A 22350-nucleotide genomic window follows, 5' to 3' on the forward strand; every position below is an offset into this window, starting at 1 on the left:
CTAGATGGAAGGCAAAGAATTTGACCAAGAGGAGTCCTGGGATCAATCATTAAGTCAACCTGTGTTTATTGAATGCATACTCTATGTTTGGAACTGCCCAAACTGTGAAGTGGCTTTGGACTACTGAGTGGGCCCGGATTGAGAAATAGATGAGTAATAATGATTATAGTTGACACCTCCTGTTTGTGTTTCTTTTGAGTTCACGAAGAATTTTGGAATTATGTGGACTCATTTAATCCTCGTAATTACACAATGACTTGGGGATTATTGTTCCTATTTTTCTGATAAGAAAGCAGAGACTTAAAGGGATTTGGAGAGTCTAGGATTAGAAAGAGATCAACAGGATGTCCCTTGTCTGTGTCTACCTTATGGTGTTCTGTCCTCAAAGTGGGCAGTACCTCTGGGCCCCCCATTTCATAGTCTCCAACAATAGGCTCTTCTTGATTCCAAGAGATGAGATCTAAGAAGAGACCTTGGAGATTTTTGCTATCATTTGTTTTTGGTCATTGGGCACATGGTAGATACAGTTTTTCACTCAGAGACAAGCTTGTCTGTTGAGTTCTGAGATTCAGAGAGCCTTCATCTTCTCCCATCATGACCCCAGTTGTGTCTATAGTCATAACTATTCAAGGACCAGGTATCACTTGAAGAGTTTCAGGACTGGATCCTTACCCAGTCCAAAGGCAGTGGCAGAGAACTGACATCTTTGAGCACCTCCAATGTGCCAACCCCTACCACATGTTTTTTTGTTTTTGTTTTTGTTCTTTTTATAGAGAAGGTGGGTCAGATGAAGAAACTTAGGTCAGAGCAGTTTTGAATTTGCTCAGCATCTCACAGCCAACAAATGATTCTGAGAAACATCATTTGCACCTCCCTAGGCTACAGATATTTCTGAGAAACATCATTTCTTGGCTGTGAGATGGTTTGTGGCCGTTTTATCCTCAGACTGATGAAAAATCACATTGTAGTGGACTGTGTAAGTCATAAGCTCTCTCTAAGCTGTTGCCACATTGCTAGGCCACTTTAGCTGTCAAAAAAATGTCCATCATCTTTGGTCAGGATTGGTCATGAATTATGCAAGCTCAAATTTACGTGAGGTCTTCAGGGATACATCCTTGCACTGAATACAGCTGCCATGAGTTTAAAATAGACCAGATCAGGTGCAACTCTCTCTGTTCCAGTGGCCAAGTGATCTGCAGAGAGATTGTTATCACCACTAACTCCTGCAGTCACTCTCTGGCATCTGGCTCCAGATTCAGACTGATGGCCGGATCATCTGGCTGTCAGAGAGAATTAAGTGAATGACAAACTTTACTTCTCTCTTCTGCCAAATAGACTTGGAGTGTCAAAGTTGGAAAAGAAGACCTCAGAGGAAATCTTGGGGGTATAAAAGATGAATCCGACCAGCACATGAACTTGGGACCATCTAAGCCAAAGAGAACAAACTCAAAGACCCCTAAGGCCAGGCAGGTAATGGAGAGGAGCAAAGCAGGGCCAGGTACAAGGCAATAGGGAGTGGTGGGGACTTCAGGGAACTAAAAAACAGAGAGGCAGCCATTGTTCAGCTCCAGCAAGAGTTGCCATGCCCAGCACTGCCTGATTTTATAAGCTGAAAATCCAGATTTAAAATGTTGACAACTGATTAGAAAATTTTAAAGCACTTGAGAGCCAAACAAATCCAATTCTGGATTTAGCCTGTTGGCGATGGTTTGTAACCTCTGATTCAGAGGGTGAATCTGATTAACCCAAGTCTTACTGCCGAGCATGCTCTGTTTTCCATTCTCATTCCACCGTGGGGCAGTCATCTTCCTCACCTCTGGGCTCATGGTGGCAGCGTGCAGTGGGGTATTCCTGGGCTTTCTTTCCCTCTCTGCTCCTCACATGAATCATGCAAGTTCATTGAACTGGCAAGATCCCTCATTTCTCACCTATAAAATATGAGTCATGATACCTGCTTCCTAGTACTATAGTGACAAGCAAATGAGACAGCAGATAGAAAATCACTCTGTAAACTATGCTATGGACTGAGAGATTAGCATCATTTCTGGGAATATGTCTTGAGCTAGAGGGCAATTTGCTGTACTTTTTCTCCCTAGACTGTTTCCTTCCAAGGCTTCACAGTTTCTTTGTTTGGGACTGATGTTATCTGTATCAGATACATAACAGATATTGGTTTCTCCATTCTGTGCTGGGAGGAATAGGCACCAGAAACGAGAGTGACAAAGTCTGTATCCCAATGAGCTAATGATGAGGGAGGAACTGGAGCCCAGAACCTGGATACCTGCCACTGGATGATTCTGATGTTCAGAGGAGCCTGTCTATCTTTTCTCATTGTGTATTTGAAGAAGCAACAATTTCCCCCTTACTTGCATGATCCTATCAGCACAATTTATATTTGACATTTATATTATATGCAGTTCATGTATGGCCTGCATGCCACTTCCATGTGGAATACTATTCATCATGCCCACAACACAGACACAACCCATTACTTACTTTCTTTAAAAAAATGCTACACTATTTCTGTTAATAGTTACAAGCCCATATAGTTTGTCCATTTTTAAGACACTTTTGAAGTTCTTAGACAGTTAAAGTCACTCGAATACACTAATTTTCTTACAAAAGAATTACCTAGCCCATCAACTCCTCTGAATACATCACCTAATTTGCATTATTCCTTGGTTAAATATAGTATTTGCATGCATAAAGAGTAATCTTTGAATATGAAAAGGAATTTTATGATATTGCAATGTATTGAGCTCTTTGGAGGAAAGATATTATGTAAATCTCAAAATTAAATATTAAAACAATATTACACTGCTGCCTGTAAAAATGTAGAGTGTTAAGATCCATATGCTAAAGCCAGTTCATTTTTAAGGGCTGTGCTCATTGGAAATTAGCAGGCAAAATTTGCTCCAATGCAGAGAAAAGATTGAGTGAGAATTTTAAAGACTAGAAGGACTTGAAAGAAAACTTTCATTGAAGTTAATAAAGAAAAGTTAAAAAAAAACTTAAGCAAATAAAATTTTCACTGTTCTTAATTCAATTTCTTAGTTCGTTTCGTTGCTTTCTTCTCATTGTTAATTCTAGAAAAGGTTGTTTTTATTGTTTCTTAAGCTCTGGCATTGAGAAGGAACTTCCAGTTGGCCTCAGAAGGGCCCTGGCCATTTGCAAACAATGATGTGTTCTCCATTGAGCTCAGAGGGTCGGCAGATGGCACTGCCCCTGACCAATGTCCTGGCTTCTATCCTTGGCAACCTTGGGGTCCTCCACCAGATGGTGAGCTGTGTGGAGAATCACACTTTCTCACCTACCACCAGTTTCCTGAGGGAACGGCCGCACAATGCCAGGCACAGAGAGCCTTGATTAATATTTGCCAGATGGCTTCAGTCCCCACAGATGAGCATTAGTATGTAAGTGTTTGGCTGGGGAGTGGTGATGAGAATGTGTCCTGGTGACCCACAGGTAACATCGTAAGATAGCCTCCCAGATGAGTCAGGTAATCTGGAGTCTTCCTCTGCTGTGACTCCTTGCAGCAAGACTTAGGGAATGTTGCTTAGGATGATGCTACAAGCCCTGATCCACTCAGAGGAACACAGAGAGACTCAACCACTCTCAAAGGGATTGGTTTGTTTGGGCACTTTAACTTTGGAAATGTATTCATTCACTTAACACATTCTTTATGACTGCTTACCAAGTACTGCTTGCAAGTACTGGCTCAAGGGTACTGCTTCTTAGGGTCTCTCATTCATTCGCCTACTTGTCGAATATTTTCAAGGCCTTTCTGCATGCCATATACTGCTGTAAACACTGGGAACACAGCAGCACACATAACAGACAAAAACCTGTGCCTTTGTGGAGCTTGCATTCTAGTCAACAGCACTCACTGAGACTGGGATCAGAGGCCCAGAAAAGTCACAAAGTAAGCAGGTGACTGAATTGGGAAGTGACTTGATGGGGTGCAGCTGCACCCTCAGCTGGGATCTTGGTACCACCCTCTTCTGTGGTGCCCACTCTTACATTCCAAAAGTTAGGATGGAACTACATGTTATTGCCAGAGGGCATTTCAGTTGGTGGTGGATGTAGCTATACAGTGACAGTGTGTTGGATGGGATATTTTATTGTTCAACAGACCAATTTGAATGAACTCCTTGTGGGTGGATATCACACGCTGGGCCACACAGTGGTTGGGTATGAGAATTCTTCTTTCCAGGTCATGAGCAGTGACTTGTGATGCTGCTAACAGCTCCAGAACTGCCTTCACTCTGCCAGGATTACCAGAGTGCCCACAGGACTCAGGGACCTATTTGCTTGTTTACTCCATCTTGGGCCAGGCACTCCAAGTATATAGCTTCAGGAGTAAAAATGGCTACTGACAATGAGACTGGAGGAAATTTCTTACTCTGTAAGGATCTTATATCCACATGAGATTGTTATAACCCTTATTGGAGAGGGGACACCAGTTGGATTATGAGATAGTTGTGGTTCACCTTGTGAACTATCTCATAAAGAGGTATCTCATAAAGAGGCAAAGAGGATGGGAAGGAAGAGGATCCAGGGGATCCATCCACTCCATGCTCCTGTGGCAAGTCAACTCCATGAGCTAACTGGCATCTCCAGGAGAGAAAGCCCTGTATCCATCCTGTTGACTATTGTGTCCAGATAGGTGTCTAGTTGGGTGCCTGAAATATAGAAAGCAATCAATAAATGTTCATTGAATGAACTAATAACTTGTTAAATAAATACATGCATGAGTGCTTCAGTCTTTCTTAAAGTAATCTCAGGCATCAGCAAATGGTGCAGCTTTAGCTGTCTCTGTGATCTTTCCTTTATCAGGCATCTTTGGGTGGGGAGCTGTGATTGCAGTTTCCCCCTATATTCTCCTAGATGTTGGTAAGACCTGAGGCTTCCTGTGTGCACTGCATCCCCAAACCATAACCATGGCTCTGTAGGAGCTGCTCTTCTACGACCTGGCCTGTCCCACCTCCCCCACTGGCAGGGTCCCAGCTGCTTGAGCAAATGCAGGGAGGGTGGTTAGGATGGCATCCCAGCACTGTTGTCTGTCCCCCTGCATGCCAGTCCCGCGCCTATCATTTTCACAGTACCATCCATGTTAAACAGGCAGGAGCACCAGGGGTTTCTGAATGCAGCAATTAACAAAACAGTAATCAAGCTAAGTGTTTAATTTCAGAAAATTAACATCTTCTCTGAGCGGATGTGAAAGATGGAGGAAAAAGGCACATTGAATGTTCTGGGTAAATAAAGGCAACGCTGGACCACAATTATTTTTCAGTGCAAGGGAGACTCTTTGCCAATCCCTCAGGCCTCGGGATCAGTTTCCTTCTGACAGCCAAACTGCAGGAAAGCCTTAGCTGTAGAATTGAGCCCTAGGATTTTAAAGTGTGTGTGTTTCTTTCTTTCTTTCTTTTTTTTTTCTTTTTTGACAGTAGAGCAAATGCTTTCACCATTTAGAAGAGCTTGGGGGAACAAGAGCCCAGTCATGCCCCCTAGGAGTGCATCTGCCCTGTACAAACTCCCAATGTGATGTATGTTGCCCTTCTCTGAATTGTACTTGTTAAAGGGACAGTATGGTGATTTCTTGGATGTGCATTAGTTGTTTATGTGCTTAGGCTCTATTTCTCCTGGCAGACTGAGGGCTCCCAAGGGAAAAGGCCATGTCTTTCTCCTCCCAGTAGACCCTGCCCCTCAGCAATGTGTCGTCTGCTATAAGGTGTCCTGGCTGACCTTATACCATGTCACACTCTGGTGCTGCCTCCTAAACCAGTGGGCTGGATTTTGTTTGCAGGAAGAGGCTTGCGTGTAGGGAGGGAAGCTTGCTAGGAGGTGGGTGCGCAGGGGACTGGGTCCCTAGAAGAAGAGTGAGGTCCTGCTACCATCTGTTTCCTCATCTGATGGCCTGGATGGGAGTGAGTGCCTGGGATAGAAGACTGGAAGAGCAAGAAAAGTGGCTTTGCGTGAGGGATGCTATGAAGTTTGAGGCACAGAGAGGCAGTCTTGAGACTATGTGATGAGGTGCCATCAGTAACCATGGAGGGAGGGCTCTCAGAGGGGCACTGAGCCTGGCACTGCCCGAGGAAGCACTGAAAACCACGTTCCCACAGGACCGCAGGTCCTTGGGGGAGGGGGGTGCCTGGCCATCTGGCTTAATAAGCAATGTTCCTTGAGGGGTCTCACAGGCAGCTGACATGGAGAACAAAGAAAGCAAAGCAGGAGAATAAGAGTATAGTTTGGGAGTGCAGAGGAGACATCCCCAGTGTCTCCCAGAAGTATTCAGGGACTGCATCAACAGAAAACAGATTTTGGTTCTGCACATGCATAATTTGTGGAGAGTTTGAGTACTGAAATCAGGATATTACTTATGCAGTTGGATATTCAGGCTTCTATTTTCTCTGGAAGGTGGGAAATAAGATTGGTTGCTGAGAGTGAAGGGGAAAGCATTGGGGTTGAAGGTTTGAGGAGAATGGAAAAAGCTTGGCAGTGCTATTGAAGAGAATGGGAAATGGAGCTATTCAGGTAAATTCAATATTTCTGGAAAGTACTGAGAGCTCATTTGAAGTTGGTGATCACATGTTTAGAAAGCCACCTCTTTTTCCTCTTGTATGGCTTTCTCAGCAGTATATGGCTCCTGGACAGCAGGCCCTACTGGAAACATCACAAATATATCTCTGGTTGAGCTTTGACAGTCATATGCTCTGAAAAGATAAAGGCAACGTATGCCTAAGGGTTTGGGGAGTATTGTGGATTATGTTATTGCAAAGATGGAGCCTAAGATGGATAATAATGGATATGAATAAAGGAGAAGGCTGATGCATTTGGTGGAAGTAAATGCCAAGAGGCCAGATGAGGCCAAAAAGAGTTGCAGTGGGCTCATCTGAGGTGGTGAGGAAGCAGAATATTTAGACTTGTGATTTTGCAAATTGAGTGACTTTAGGCAAAGCAGAGTCTAAGTGTGCCATGGGAATTGGCAGGCATGGAAGAGCTGCAGAGGCCAGGGAACTGAGATTATATTGTTTAAGTGAACATTGAAGTCACACACAGGAGGGCAAGACTCAGGGCAGAGAGGAAGACAAAGACAGAAGCTCATGCCTCCAAGGAATGGGGGTGTGATGGTGGGAGGGAGTATATGGTGGTCCCAAGACCTGGAGAGTGGTGGTCTAGCCAAATGGCATTTTTGCGAAGGGTGCAGGAGATGGCGATTGATGGTGTGAAACAGACAGACAGGAGCAAGGATGACAAACCCCACTTCCTGACCCTGCGGTGTGCTGGATGCAAAATCATAAACTGTCACCAGTTGAGAGGGCTGCAAGGCAAAGGTGTCCTCGAGGGACAGCTGCTCTTCCTTAATGCAGACGTGGAGTGAAGGCTCTGAGGGAAGGTGGTGGGTACAAGGGAGTTTCCTGATTTGTAAATGGAGGGCCCAGGGTAGGGGTGTGCTCAGTCGTCAAAGGAAAGTCAGAATCAAGGAGAAGAGACCCAGAACTCCATGGGGTTGGTGATGTCCAGAAAGGGGCTAGAGTGGGCATGGCAGGATGGAAGCTGGCCTGTGGAGCCTGGTGGGCTGCTCTGAGGAGGAGGGGCTCTGGACCTTCAAGCCAGAAGACTCAGACCTCCAGGCCTGGAGGAGGATGGTCACAGTGACTGCAGGTGCAGCTCCCCTGCCCAGCGTTGGTGGCAGTGATGTCAGCCTTAGGGTGGTAGTGGTAGGTCCTCCAGCTGCATTGGGGATTCAGCTGAATGTGTGAGGGTGAGAGCCAGATGTAACAGGGGCACACAACCTGTGATGGGGTATCTCCTGTGGCCTCTCCACTGGTAGTGTTTGGAGTGGACTGCCGTTCATGACCAATCATTAAACAGACCAAAGCTGCCAGTGCTCTGCTCTTGCCCCACACCTGGGAAAGGCTGGCAGACCTGAGGGGAGGCAGAGCCCTGTGACATGCCCCAGCTGACATGTGAGTACCGATGGTTGTGTCCTCAGCAGCTGTCAACAGTGCTTAGATGCCTGCCTGAAGAGTATCCTGCTCCACACACACCTCCACAGCCTCCCACAGTTGCAGGGTCACAGAGTGCAGGTTTGCTATAGTTTTCACATAAATAGCACCTTCTAAGGCACCTTTTGATTCCCACAGCAGGGAGGAGGAGCTGTGGGAAAATGCCAGGTTGCAGCGACCCAGGAGGCAGAGGCACCACCAGGAACACACTGCAGCCTGCCTCCTCCTCCAGGCACAGGGCTCTGCACACTTCCACCATGGGTGGGGACCCCTGATCTCCCTGAGGGCACAAGGGGTCCCAGAAGGCAGTGCCCATCCATTAGTGATGCTGGTGTAACTCAATGTCCCCCACCCCTATGCCTGGCCTCCTCAAGGCTCTGGAAATGCAGAGTGCATGAGTTGTGAGGAGGGAGCCCTACACTGGTCTCAGGGAAAGGAGTCCCTGCTGTTTCTGGCTCTGCACTAACCTTCTGCGGACTTGGGGATGTCATTTTCCCCTCTCTCATCTTCATTGCTCTAATCTATAAATTGTAAGAGCTGACCAAAACTGAATGGTCTCAGATGCCCCGTCAAAGTTTAACATTCTGATTTCTAGGTTTCTAGACAAGCAGTTCTCAAACTTGAGCATGTGTCAGACTCCTGTGAAAGACTTGTTAAAACACAGATTGCTGGGCCCACACCCAGAGTTTCTGATTCACTGAGTCTAGGATGTTGCTCTGGAGTCTGCCTATCTTACCAGTTCCCAGATGAGGCTGATCTGGGACTACATTTTGAGAACTTACAGAGTCAGATGTATGATCCCAATAAAGAACGGCACCCCGCCCCCAAACACGTACACATCAAAAGCAATATCATAAATGAGGGCCGCTGCTATAAACCCACATTCCCAGATCAGCCACCAACCCTTAACCCCCACCTGTCACTCCCCCATTCCCCTTTGTCATGGAACCGAAAAACCCTCAGTGGATGGACCAGTGAAAGAGGAGCCTGTGGCTCCCTGCCTTGGGGGTGTGAGACTGAAGGCCAGGCCTGAAGCCCTCATTTATTATCCCATTCACATCTCAAATTCAGCCAGAATTCTAGAACAGCACGGAGCAGGGTACACACCTAAGGAAGTCCTCTTTCCCCAGGTGACTCCCGGGGTAGGGAGGAAGATAGGAAGCGAATGTCAGAGACATCTCAAGGCAAAGCCCAGAGTAAAAGCAAACAAGAAACCAATGTCCACAATAGAGGAAAACAATGAGAAGAAGAATTAATTCTGCTTTTGTATTTATACCCAGTCTCCGAGTTAATTGCTTATTTGTTTAATCTACTTTGACCAGAAGTGTTACTGCACCAAAAATATTTAATGAGTCAGGTCTTCTAACGTAAAATTCAAGCATATTTGTGCAATGGAATGAGTTTTCTCTGCAGTGGGAGAACCAGTTATCTAAGCAGGACCTTTTCAGCAAAGTTACCTCCTAGAATAGAAATGTCAGAGCAAACACAGTTCATCTGTATTGCAAATTGTTCTTCTTTGGTCATGAGTACTAGAGGGCCGGAAGTCTTTAGCTGATATTTAAATACGAACTTTGGTTTTTGGATATGGGATGTGTTTCGTATATTTAAAAAAAAAAAAAAAGATGGCCAGCCAGCCCAATCCTTCATTCCCAACCCCGTCACTCATAGCTTCTAGGATCTCACAGAATTCCCTCGAGGGGACATCTGGAGACTGCTCAGCATTGTTTGGGTCTCTCTATAAACCTTACAGAGTCTGGGTTGGGGAGATAGAAAATGGACTGACTTCAAGGCCCTAGCAGCTCTGATTCACCCAGAGCAGCTCTGAATTGTTCTGTTTCACATTTTATGCTTCAGGGAGAACTTTGTTTGGAGAAAGGATTTCACAGCTTTAAAAAATAGAAAACCGCCAATGTTAGGGTCACATTACAATTAAACAATCCCAGTGAGATGGGGATGGACCCAACCTGCTAGGTTTCTTCATCTACACCACAGAGAACTTCTGTCTCTTATCCCTTGTGACTACCATCTTCTATGATCTTTGTGAGGTGCGGGCCGCCAAATCACAACCCTGGCTCCCTTTTCCACCTCATGCTCCTTCAAAGGCCAATGTTCATGTTCGTTACAACAAAGGGATTTTCTGACTCCTTTCACCTCTGAGGTCTTTAGAGAAAAGCCCGCAATCATTGCAATAAGTAAATTTTTGTTGAACATTTATTATGTGCTAGCACACTGTGAAGAGGCTGAAAACATGGTCCTTCCCTAAAGACTTTATTGCAGTGATGGAGAGCACAGGTGAGCACCTCGGAAGGTAGATCACAGTGCACTGTGTCCCAGCGTGGAGATCACACCCCAAGGGGCTTTGGGTTGGGAGGCAGGAAAGGGCACTCTGGTAGGCGTGACCAGGCAAGGATAAGCAGTGTGGGGCAGTGTGTGGCTCCCTCTGTGCCTTCAAAGGCCGGCAGGGTCATGAAAAGAGGTGCCCACAGGGAATGGCCTTCTTGGAAGAGACTCCAAAAGATGAGCTCTTTTTGGATATTATGAATAGAGCAGTTAGATAAGAGTGATAAGTTCCTGAGAGGGAACCGTGGGGAAGAGTCTGGAATGGTGAGTGGCTGTCACATTGCTAAATGTTTAAGAGGGAATTAGGGCTTTTTCCAGTGGGGATCCATTGAAGGTTTTGAGCATTGGAGTAACAAAGGAAAAACTGAGTTTAGAAAGATTAATATGGCTACAGAGTAGTTTGAAGTGAATGAGTTAGAGGTGGACAAGAGAGTTAGGACAGTAAGTACATGAGGCACAATGAGATACAGGTGACGAGACCTGTAGAGAGGCAGTGGCAGGGCCATGGGAGCGTCGGGGGCTCCTGGGCCTGAGCCGTACCATTAGATGGGTAGGCTATGCTTGTCCACTCTCCAGAGTCACTAGGTCTTCTTCTCCTTAGGGACAAGACACCCTATCACTTACTTTCTAGGTTGCTTCAGGTTATCTCAGAATGTTCAGGGGAAACCAGCTCTCTTCTGGAGCGTTTATCACTCCAGCCTCTGGGGAACCCAGCTCTTTGCTAGCTTTCCCTTTCTCCAAGCCCATTTGTATCTATCACATCCACCATGGCTTAGTCGACGTGTATATATCCCCTCAAAGATATTTATCAGATAAATACCTGAGGCTGTCACTGGATCCCACTTTTTACGTTTACCTTGGGGAATGATGCCCAGTGATTGATTTGCCTATGTGAACAGCAGTGGAGCCAGAAGGAGAGTTTGGGGTGGTTGCCAAGTCCCCAGCCTGGCAGGTGGGATCTGGTTGAAAGGAGCAAGAGACCACACAGAGAACATCTTCAGAACATTTGGGAAATTAATAACACAAGAATTAATATTCCTATTTCACAGTTGAAGAACTTGAGGCCCAAAGAAGACAAGGCCTTGGGTTAACCTTCTCCCAAGATCACATAATAAGCAAATGGCAGAGCCAGAATAGGCACACACATCTCTCTGCAACACCTGGAGGGCCCTGACAATAGCCCTTCTTTATTTCTGCTAATTCCTGCTGCTCTGGGCTGGGCCCTAGGCTCCCTACTATTCCTTACCTTACCCGTTTTCTTCACAGCTATGGTCTGTGCTATAGATCACAGGTAGTTAGTCCAAGGATGATTTGGCTGGGAAATGCTGTTCTAGAGAGAATAGAAGAGGTTAGTGTTACCATATGATCCAGCAGTTCCAATCCTAGGTTGATTCCCCAGAGAAATATAAACATATGTCCACACAGAAACTTGTGTATGAATGTTTATAGAAGGATTATTCTTCAACCCACATATTCCTCGACTGAGGAGCATTTCTGCCAGACAAAGCAATGCCCAATGAGGGTAAAAGTGGTTACCAAGCCTTAGGTGCACACTGTGCAGGTTGGGGCAGCAGCATCACTCTGGGGGGTCACTGGGAGGACACCCCCCAAACACACACACTGTATGGAAGGGCCAAGGAAAACTGCTCTACCCTGCCCATCCATGATTTATTGTGCGGGGGAGGCAGATGGCCTCCTCTTTGTATGGGTCTCCTTGGGAATTTTAGATGTGAAAGTACCTGTCACTGGAAACAGCATTTGCCTCCTAGAAGAGTTGCTAGAGCATTTGCCCGAGCTAAGGCAGAGGCAGCTCAGCTGTGACCTGCACCTTCCTAGAGCTGGTGAGAGATGGCCTCAAGCAAGGCTGTCCCTGTCACAGTTTCCACCCACACTCACAACACTGTTTTCCCTTTTAGTTTAGATTTGCTGAACACTGAAATCTGAGTTTCATAATTTTATAACCTCTTTAAACATTTTACTCCAATAGATCAACTGAAGTCTGAGTGTATGTGCATTAATTTTAACACAGTGAACTGTTATATCCTTTGTTAGGTCCCAAAACTGATTATGGTTAAAACTGTTGACAGAATTGTTTCGGCACAAAAATCAACTAAAAGGTTGTGAAGTATTTTTAATAAGCATTGTAATGCATTAAAACTTAGTAATTGTCCTAGAAAAAAGCATCAAGTAAATCTCGTATTTTTGGAATCTGAGACACTTAATTGTTGGAGGAGGATGCTCCTATCAAATAAGGAAAGCAAAATGAGTAAGAAGAAACCTTTGAACATAACTGAGTCAGTAACTAAATTAAAGTGTCAAGGAATGTCATAAACATAAAATGCATGACCCAGGTGAACCTGTGATATGACAGTAAAACTCCTGCACATCAGAACTCTAGGGTCCAGAGTCTGGGTTATTAACTTTTGAGACAGAGTCATGCCACCGTCTCAGACCCAGCCTGAGTCTCCTGGGACTCCACAGTTCCCTTTGGGGCCCTTCGTACAAATGGAGGGCTGTCTGGTGGTCTGCCAGGCCCCATCTTCGATACTACTGGCAGTGGCCAGTGATCAGTGGCCAGTTTGGGCCAATATTTGTTCCACGTCATCTGTGAGCTCTTTCACAACTTGCAGCGAGGGCCATCCTGTCCCTGCAATTTATTCACATCTCCTCTGTCAGTTCAGGCAAGAACAGTCTGTGCTCTTCCTCTGCTGTGTGTGATATACTATCTTGGATCTGTCTGCTTTAAAAGCAATTTGGGAGTAAGTTTTCCCCAGAGTTTTTGGTGGCAAAAACAGAGACAAAGGATTCACTCACTCAGCCTGCCTTTGCTTTTTTCTCCATTCCGGAGCCCCTTGACCAGTGATGTTTTAAGTCTTTCTGCTTCTGACACATTTACAAGGCCGTTTATTATTGGCTATAACTCTCTTCTTCAACACTCTGGTTCTGATTCTGTTTGAACCCTAGTTGATTTTACCTTGTAGTCTGATGACACTCTTCTTTGCTCTTTGCTCTCCTCTTTGGGTCCCTGTTCTCTTTTGGGTCAGCCTCTTCCTTTGCTAAGAAAGGGTGCAGGGCACCTTTGATTCCATTTGGATTTATTGGGCACCACCTCTTTATACCTAACACATCTTTCTTGGACCTTCATCAACTTCTTTCCAAGTAACCCTAAACTAATTCTTTCTCCTTACCTTTTCTGAAGAAGGGTCCATATTTGTTTCTTTGCTAAATTTGAATAATCTTGTGAACTCTTTATTTTCATTTCTTTCTCTCAGTAGAATGTTTAATTTATTCAAAAGCTTTGTGTGTGTTTGCCAAAAAGAGACTCTTTCAGGTGTTCAATCAAACTATCCCTTCATCTGAGGAGTACGGAGAAAAGACAGCTAGCCAGGACTTACTGTGAAAACCGTTGTATTTGGGGGCAAAAGGGGATGCTTCTTTGAATTAATCTTCTCATCCTCTTTAATCTTTAGCTTCAGTTTTGCTAGAAGAAGTTGGTGTTTGAGTGAATACCAGAGTTCATTCTTCTTATTTTCTGTTTTGTCTGAAACTTTCATAGCACATAAAGCAACAGATCAAGAGGTGGCATTTGCCTTTGGAGAGGGAAAAACCAAATTTATCACTGCAGGTGATTTTTGATGGCAGAGCACTGAACATAAGCTGCCCCTGATTTTCAGGCAGGATAAGAAATGCTTTTTTGCTTTCTCCCATGTGCTAAATCCCATCGCAATAAAATGTAAACAATTTAGAATGACCTGTGCGAGAACACACAGTCTTCCACAATGCCTGCAACGCTTAAGTCATTGCCATGAATGTGAGAAATGCAGGCAGGGATGGCCATCACCCTTTGGCAGCTCCTCCCAGACCCATGTGCTGCTGACTGCTAGGGGGTTCGTACCATGTGTAGCGACAGGAGCATTTCTCTCCATGGATTTTGCAGTCAATTGCCTCTGGATCAGTCTGTCCTGTGATTGCCTCTTTACCATCTGACCCCAACTAGACTCCAAGGACCCGAAGTGCAGGGCTGTGACTTTCTTACTTGTTCTTCTGTCCCCAGTGCTTAGAACAGGACTGGCACAGTGGTTGGCAAATATCTTGCGTTTTTAATGATGGCTTTCCAGACAGTAGAGACAAGGAGAAGAACCAAGCCCAGCAAAATCCTCAGGCTGCTAGCATTGATCTTTCCGTTTTTAAATACATGATGTTTCAGCTCTCAAGACAGAGGGACTCTGAAATCCTCTATGAAACTGATGTGATTCACAACATGTAGATTGTGCCTCCACAGAGGTCTGCAAGGGCAGCCTGAGAGTCATGGCGTGCAGTGGAAGGAAAGAGCTCTCAGGAGCTATTTGTTCACTCTGTCTTTGTGGACCCATTGGGATCCTCAAATGATCTGGATTGATTCCAGAAAACTGCCTCGCCTTCCCTGAACTGTCTTTATCCTCCCCCATGACTCTGTCCTGTGATTGCAAGGTGTTGGGAAAGATGATCACAGGCCATTCACGTATTTAACCATCAAGCCTTGTTGATAAGTCCAGGGCTCAGTTCTTAGTTTCATTTTACCTGACTTAGCAGTAGCATTTAATGTATTCTCTCCTCCTGGGAGCACCTTATTTCCACTTGGTTTCTAGGCGATCACACTCTCCTGGTTTTCCTTCTGCTTCATTGGTCTTTCCTTCTCAGGCCTCTTTAGTGTTTTCTCCTCATCTTCTGAATCTTGAATTTTTTCTATCTATCGATTCTCTTGGTGATCTCTGTAAGTTCCACTGATTTCAATATCTGTGAAAGATTGGTGACTCCCAATTGGTCTCCAGCATGGACCTTATGCACCTATCTGGTACTCAGCCTCTGCTCTGGGACACCTTGGACATCTCAAATCTAATAGGTCTGAAGTGGAGCACCTGGTCTCTCCTCTCAAACTGCTTCTAGAAATGTCTCCCTGATCTCAGTTGATGGCAGCCCCATTTCTCCAGATGTTTAGGCCAAAACCCTTGTAGTCACTTGACTCTTCTCTTTCTTCCACATCCCAAATTCCTGGAAATATTCTAAATAGATTCAGAATCTGCCCACTGCACTGCTCAGGCCAGGTCTCAGCAGCCATTGTTTCCCAGGTATATTACTACAGCAGTGCTGTGATCAGCTTCCTGCTTTTACATGGCCCCTGCATTCTATTTGGAACACAGCAGAGAGTGATGACAGTATCATATAAGTCAGGTTACATCACTATGCCTTGTTGACAGTCCTCCTGTGGCTCCCTAGCTTGCTCAGGGTAGAAGCCAAACTCCTTCTAGTGTCCCTCAGGGTCCTGCCCCCACGGATTCCTCTCTTCTGGGTCCCACTGACTCTCTGATGCCCCTAGATCAGCCCTTTTGTCCTGGCTGCTCCAAATATCCTCTTGGCTCCCTCCCTCCCCTCCTTCAACCCTGTGCTCCTGTATCTGCTTCTCAGGCGGCCTTCCCTGACCACACACCTCCCACCTCTGGCATCCTGCGTCCCTTTCCCCGCTCCATTTTTTTTATTGTACTTAATATATTTTAACATAGCTTATGATTCATTTATTACCTCTAGTCTCTGCTGAATCCCCCCACTAGAAAGTAAGCTCTATGAGGGCAAGAAATTTTATTTGTTCACTGTGGTGCCTCTAGAACCTAAAAAGTGACTGGTACATGGCAGATACTCAATAAATATGTTTAATTAATTAATTAACCTGGGTTATAGATATTACTAAGTTGGAGGCAAGAGAAAATACACTTGATGGCCCAATCACGATAAGAAATTATTTCCACTTACTAAACAAATAGGCCAAATTTAACACCATAAAGGTTGAGATACATGTACATTCTCATAGTCAAAGCCAAAAGCCAACTCTACAGACAAAAGATGAGGAGCATACCATGGAGAAACCTAAAGGTATATATGACTGCCATTTCAGGACTGAACAGCAGGGACATGTTTTTCATCCAAAGGCTAATGGTCATATTAATAGATATATAATACACAGGTCATGGTAGATATTAGTTTTATTCTAATCTTTGCTGCTCAAAGAGTGGAAAGAGAATTGGGTTCACCTCCGAGCCTCATGCCTAAAGAGAATTTAGGGAACATGGTCTCATCTGGAAAAGAGCCATCTTGGGTGGCATGTAATGGTCATGGGAAAAATATTTGACTATTTTTTTTTTTCAGCAGGAATAACTCAAGGAAGATCTAACTAGTTTCCTTAGATATTTGACAAGACATTTTGTGGGAGGGGGAACATCCTTTCTTACTTCAGTTGGCAGAATGGAAACCAGTGGGAAGAAGATAACTTTCAAATAAAGATAGGAAGATATGTAAATTGGTGAGACTTACCCAAGTATAGAACAGCAGCTCCTGGAGGCAAGAAGTCTCCCTCTCTGGGGGCACAGCAGGAGCTTGGCAGCAAATTCCCGACAAGGACGTTGAAGGGGGAATCAAAACTACATTAATTCAGACCCTCCATGAAGCAGACACAAAGATGGGATTAGATGTATGAAAGATTTACCGGAGAAATGAGATGCGAGCTGGAGGAGGCTGGGAGAGCCATCAGATCATAAGAAAGGTCTGATCTCTGTAAAGGAGAGAGGGAAGGAAGGAGGATTGGGTAGGGTAGGAAGCGCTATAGCCTGCTGTGTGGGTTATAAGGTAGTGCTGGAAAGGCCACTCTGGAGTCTTTGAGTGGAAATGGCCCATCAGAGTAGTCCCATATGTCGCAGGAATGGGTCTGCCATGGCATCCCTGCTGCTCCCAGTCATTGGCTGGGTGCAGCCTGTGGGAGTCAGGGCCTCTGTGTGAATATGGTGATGGACTGCAGAGTGCAGGAACTGGGGCCGTTAGTTAATTACTCTTCAAGGATTAGGAACTCTGAGAGGTGCATTTCACAGACACCACAAGGTCTCTAATGGGAACCAGGCATACCTGCCTTCAAGGTCCCAGAGGACACTCTGACTCTGAGCCCTTATCACACTTACTACTCTATGGCTTTCCTGGACTAGAAGCATCTTCGGAACAAGTGCTCTGCCTCCTCTCCTCCAGGGGCTGCACATAGTAGGGACTCATTGAGGGTCCAATGAGTAGTGGAGAAAGCAGCAGCCCCCTTGTGACCCCGTAGCTGTGCTGTGTAATTCCAGGTCTTTGAGGGCAATCTGTTAACTTGAATTGAGGATAGTAAATGTCATTCAGCTGTGGTCCCCAGAGAAACCTTTGTAAAGTGGAGTTCGAGTAAGGAAAAGACCTTCATCACTGCAAAAGTGCCAGGACTAAATGGAGCAGCCCCTGAGCAGAGCACAGATTGAAGCCTCATCCATTACCTGCCTCTTCCCCTAGAAAGACAGCCCTCATTTATTATTTCCAGACTGTTTTCATTTTACTTACACCACATGAAAAAATGTTGAATTGGGAAATAAGTAATATTATTTCCAAACAGAGATTTCTGAATCAACTTTACAGATTTGGAATTATCTTGTTTCCAAAGGTTTGATTTGTTTATCATTTCTTCATTTATACTTGTGAATTCCTTACTGGAAATGCCCTCATTTGGAAAACTGACTATACCTCTGTTGTTGGTCTGTGTTCATGTCTTTTTGAGAGATACCTCCTCTCTTCCTTTTAAAGTATAATAAAATCTAACTTGAAGTATTAGGAAGAGATGTTTGCTAGAATGTTCCTTTCTGTTGTACAGTAATTCTGTACCAACTGGTTCTACTCTCTCATTATCATCTCTTGCCCCAGATTCTCATCTCTGCAATAGCTCAGCCCACAAATGCAAGACTGAGGTTCCTTCGACACCTTCTTCTCAAAAACATTACAGTGTTCCTCCTTTCCTCCTGTCTTTTCCTTTGATTCCTCCAACTGTCTCTTGTTTTGGTCAAGCTTTGCTGCCTCTGAAAGTCCTATGTCCATTCCAGTTCCCGTGCACACATGCTTTCCTCTCCTAAATGCTACCTTCTCTCTCCTCTGTTATCCAAACTCCATTGATTCTGCAAAACCCACAAGAAGTTCTGCAGATCCAGTTCAGCTGATAAAGAAGGGGCAGAGTTCAAACTGAATGCCATTTTTCTCCCTGCTTACCTCTGGAAGATGGCCCTTCCCCTATAATTGAGCGTCTGTTCAGCTGCCCTGTTTCTTCCTCTCTCCACAGCCCCCTCCACCGTTCCCATCATGCACCAAGTCAGTGCCACTATGAGGAGCATCACCTTGTCATGGCCACAGCCGGAGCAGCCCAATGGCATCATCCTGGACTATGAGATCCGGTACTATGAGAAGGTGAGCCAGCTCTTCCTACAAGCTTGCAAGACCCAGGGCTAGCCACTGTTCCATGAATGGTTGCTAGCTGAAGGCACAAAGGAGATAGGCTGCTGAGGGAGGGAGGATTCTGGTAACAGAGGCCAGAAGGTCCCTGGGAGAGTTCTCCAGGTCTGCCCTGGCAAAAGTCTTGTTCAAAGCCCAGGCACTTTCTGTGCCAACTAAGGAGAGAAACTTCCAGTCCACCATCCTGCAATCTGGATAGTTCACTGGCTGGGAAGGACCAGTCCCATTCTTCCAGTCATGTGTTTGATATACTGATGCAGATGCCACAAAACTGCCAGGTGTCCCCAGACCTTCAGAGGAGTATGTGGTTTGGTCGATCAGTGTTTTCCAAAGTGTTTGTGTACCTCCAAAATAAGCTTATTTATAAATTATATGCACGTACTACTGCACTAATATATTTGTGGAGGATAAAAAACATGTAAAATTTTTTTTTTCAAAAGCCTATTCAAAAGGATGAGATAAAAATTAACAGAAATAGAAATTTACATATTATTTTCTTTGACTACCCTTTAGCAGCTGCTCCTGGGGATGACAGTGGGGTATGTGCTGCCAAGAAAAGGGAAATGGTGCCTGGTGGAACTGGTCCCTGGCCTCTCTCTTAACCAGGGCGAATTGCAGCCTTTGCAAAAATCTTAGGAAAGTATAGTGCCTTCTGTTTTAACCCAACACATTATTTGTAAAAACACACTATTCATTCACTTATTTGTTCAATAAGTATTGTCAACTATTTGACAGGTACTATTCTAGGATATATTAGTGATCAAGCAGACAAAGATTCCTGCGCTTGAGGAACTTACTTTCTAACAGAGGGAAACAGACAATAAACAGTGAACATAACAAATAAGAAAATCATGTAGTGTGTTAGAAAATGAGCAGCATAGAGGAAAAAAAATTTTTAAAAAGGAGCAGGGTAAATGGGATCAGGAGGGTCTGGCTTGGGGAAGAGCTGGTTGAAGAATTAAATAGAGGGGTAGAGATAGGCCTCTTGGAGAAGGTAAGATCTGAGTAAACGTGAAGAAAGTAAGACTGTTGTGAAGCAGTTATCTGGAGGAGGAAAGGGCAACAGCCTATGCAAAGGTCCTGAGGCAGGATCATGACTGGTGATTCAATGAGCAGGAAGGAAACCAGCATGGCTGGAGTGATGCAAGCAAATGGGGAAGTAATAGACAGATGAGAGAGGTTACCAGAGGAGGTCATCATGTTGGGCCTTAAAGACTAGGTCAGGTACAGTGGCTCACACCTGCAATCCCAGTACTTTGGGAGGCTGAGGCAGGCAGATCACTTGAGCTCAGGAGTCCAAGACCAGCCTGACCAACATAGTGAAACCCTATCTCTACTAAAAATACAAAAAATTCGCCAGGAGTGGTGGCAGGCACCTGTAATCCCAGCTACTCGGGAGGCTGAGGCTGGAGAATGACTTGAACCCAGGAGGTGGAGGTTGCAGTGAGCCTAGATCACACCACTGCACTCCAGCGTGGGTGACAGAGCAAGACTCTGTCAAAAAACAAACAAACAAAACAAAACAAACAAACAAACAAAAAACGCTGGAGCTTTTCCACTGAGTAAGATATGGAGCTACAGCGGGTTGAGGAGCAGAGGAGGGACAAGATCTGACTTACATTTTGGACAGATCATTTAAACCGTTCCACTAAGAACAGGGCCTGGTAGATCTACCATTATTAGCAAGGATGATGGTGACTTGAATCAGGGTAAAAGCAGAGGGCTGTTGAAATGTAGTTGATTTCTAGATATGTCAGCTAAAGGCAGAGCCAACAGGATTTTCAGCAAGTTGGATTTCTGGCATGGGAAAGTTTTGGCCTGAACCACTAGAACAATGTAACCGGCACTGACTGAGTAGGGGATCACTGTGGGTAGAGCATATTTGATGTGAGGACAGGAACACAAGTTCAGCTCAGTGTCTAAAATGCTTGTAAAATGGCCAAGCAGAGATGTGGGGTAGGCAGCAAGAGGTGCACATCTGGAGTTCAAGGGAGGGGACTGGGTGAAGATGATCATCTGGGAGTTGTCAATATGTAGATAAGAAAGTCCTGAGCCTTGGTGAGGTCTTGCGGTGGGTCAGTGGAAATAAGCAGAGGATCAGAAACAGAGACCTGCAGCCCTGCAACAGGGAAGCCGTGCTGAATAGTGGGACATGACTGCACTGGAAGCAGAAGCCCTCATTTCCAGTGCCCTGTGCAGCTAACCAGCCGTGGAGCTGCGGTCCAATGACTTAACCACTCTAGGTCACAGTTTTCACATTTATAGAATGGTAGCAGTTTACCTCCCTGAAAGCGGAGGTCTAGATGGATCACCAATCTAGTCTGTAAGGAGGTATGCCCTTCAGCCATTAGGGCCGAACTTGCAAGCAAGGTGGAGGATTAAGCGGCATTCTATTCTACTTAGAGAATATTGGGTTTTATAAAGAGTTGATTCAGATACTTCAGTGAATTGGAAATAATTTAAACCAGCTGAATTCATAAGCATCTGCTATATCTAATCCATTTTGGATTTAGGGCTCTTACTTGCTAGATATTTTTTGTCAGTTAATGAAGTAAATGTTGACTTTTTAACATGTTTTGGAACAATGTGTTTGGACTAACTGACCACATGGTCTCATTTTGTCATCAGAGTTGACCTAACAAGGGCCCACCCAGTCCCCCTTCCCACACACATAAGCTTGTAGCTCTATTGAAATAACACCTCATCTCAGAAAAAATAGTAATAATTTCTCCCCAGTGTGCACCTATTGTGTGCCAGGGATTTTATAAACATTATCTACTTTCTTCTTCACATGCCAATGTGGTCAATGTTAGTATCATTGCTATGGGTAAAGAAGTTTTTAAAAGGAAAACAAAGAAGTTAATAAAACAAAAGCCTTGTCCAGAGTCCCACAGCTGGGAAGCGAGCCTGGGTCCTTTGCCCTGCAGCAGTTGGTGGTGCTGGGAAGAGGGGAGAATGTATTAGAGACCATTCTTATCTGCTGTGCCCAGAGCAGTCATGTCAGTGGGCAGCCAGGGTAGGGGTCAAAGGCTTAATGACAGGCTGAGCACTGAAGCCACGAGGCTCATGCCTGTGTGCCTTGGCTCCTTCCTCCCAAACCAGCCCAAGCTCCTCCACTGCCTTTCCCCTTACAGCTTTCCCTTGAAAACTGTAATTAACCTCAACTTCTTATACTATAAAAGCAGCTTATTCTCCCATTCAGGCTATCTCCCTGCTCCTTAGTAATTTGTACTAATTATTAACAGACACACATACACAGCAGCCCAGTGCCTGCAGCAGCTTCCACACCTCAGTGAAGCATATTATTGTCCCCACTCCAGAGGAGAGAATGCTTTCCTTGGGAACACAGAAGGTTATTTGCCCAAACATTGGTTACCGTTCAGTATATTACTGTGGAATGCTCCTTCATTTATGGAGTGCGTAGCTACAAAGTCCGTTACATTGCTTTGACTATTCCTAGGATAACCAAAGAAAAAGATGTTAGCCCATGAGGGCCTTTTGAAGCAATGATGATAATTCATCGTATGCTGAGTATCTATTCTGTGCCAGATATACACAGATTTATTAGCTCTGAACCTTAAAGGAAAAAAAAAAGTGTATACTTGAAAACACATATAGCCAATTTATAGATGATGGAGCTATGTCATGGAAACGTTAAATGACTTACCCATAACAACAC

The 22350-nt window shown here is 44.9% G+C and overlaps 1 protein-coding gene across 7 annotated transcripts in view; it reads left to right on the plus strand.

The window, feature by feature from the left end:
* Positions 1 to 22350, plus strand: part of LOC105469899 (EPH receptor B1) — a 448737-nt gene that overhangs the window by 331649 nt on the left and 94738 nt on the right. For all 7 annotated transcript variants that reach the window (XM_011721495.3, XM_071090949.1, XM_071090948.1 and 4 more), the window contains one exon: positions 18502 to 18626. In XM_011721495.3, coding sequence (XP_011719797.1) covers positions 18502 to 18626 — 125 coding nt within the window. The remainder of the gene's footprint in view (positions 1 to 18501; positions 18627 to 22350) is intronic.

This window comes from Macaca nemestrina, chromosome 2, assembly GCF_043159975.1.
Source record: "Macaca nemestrina isolate mMacNem1 chromosome 2, mMacNem.hap1, whole genome shotgun sequence".
NCBI classification, from domain to species: Eukaryota; Metazoa; Chordata; class Mammalia; order Primates; family Cercopithecidae; genus Macaca; species Macaca nemestrina.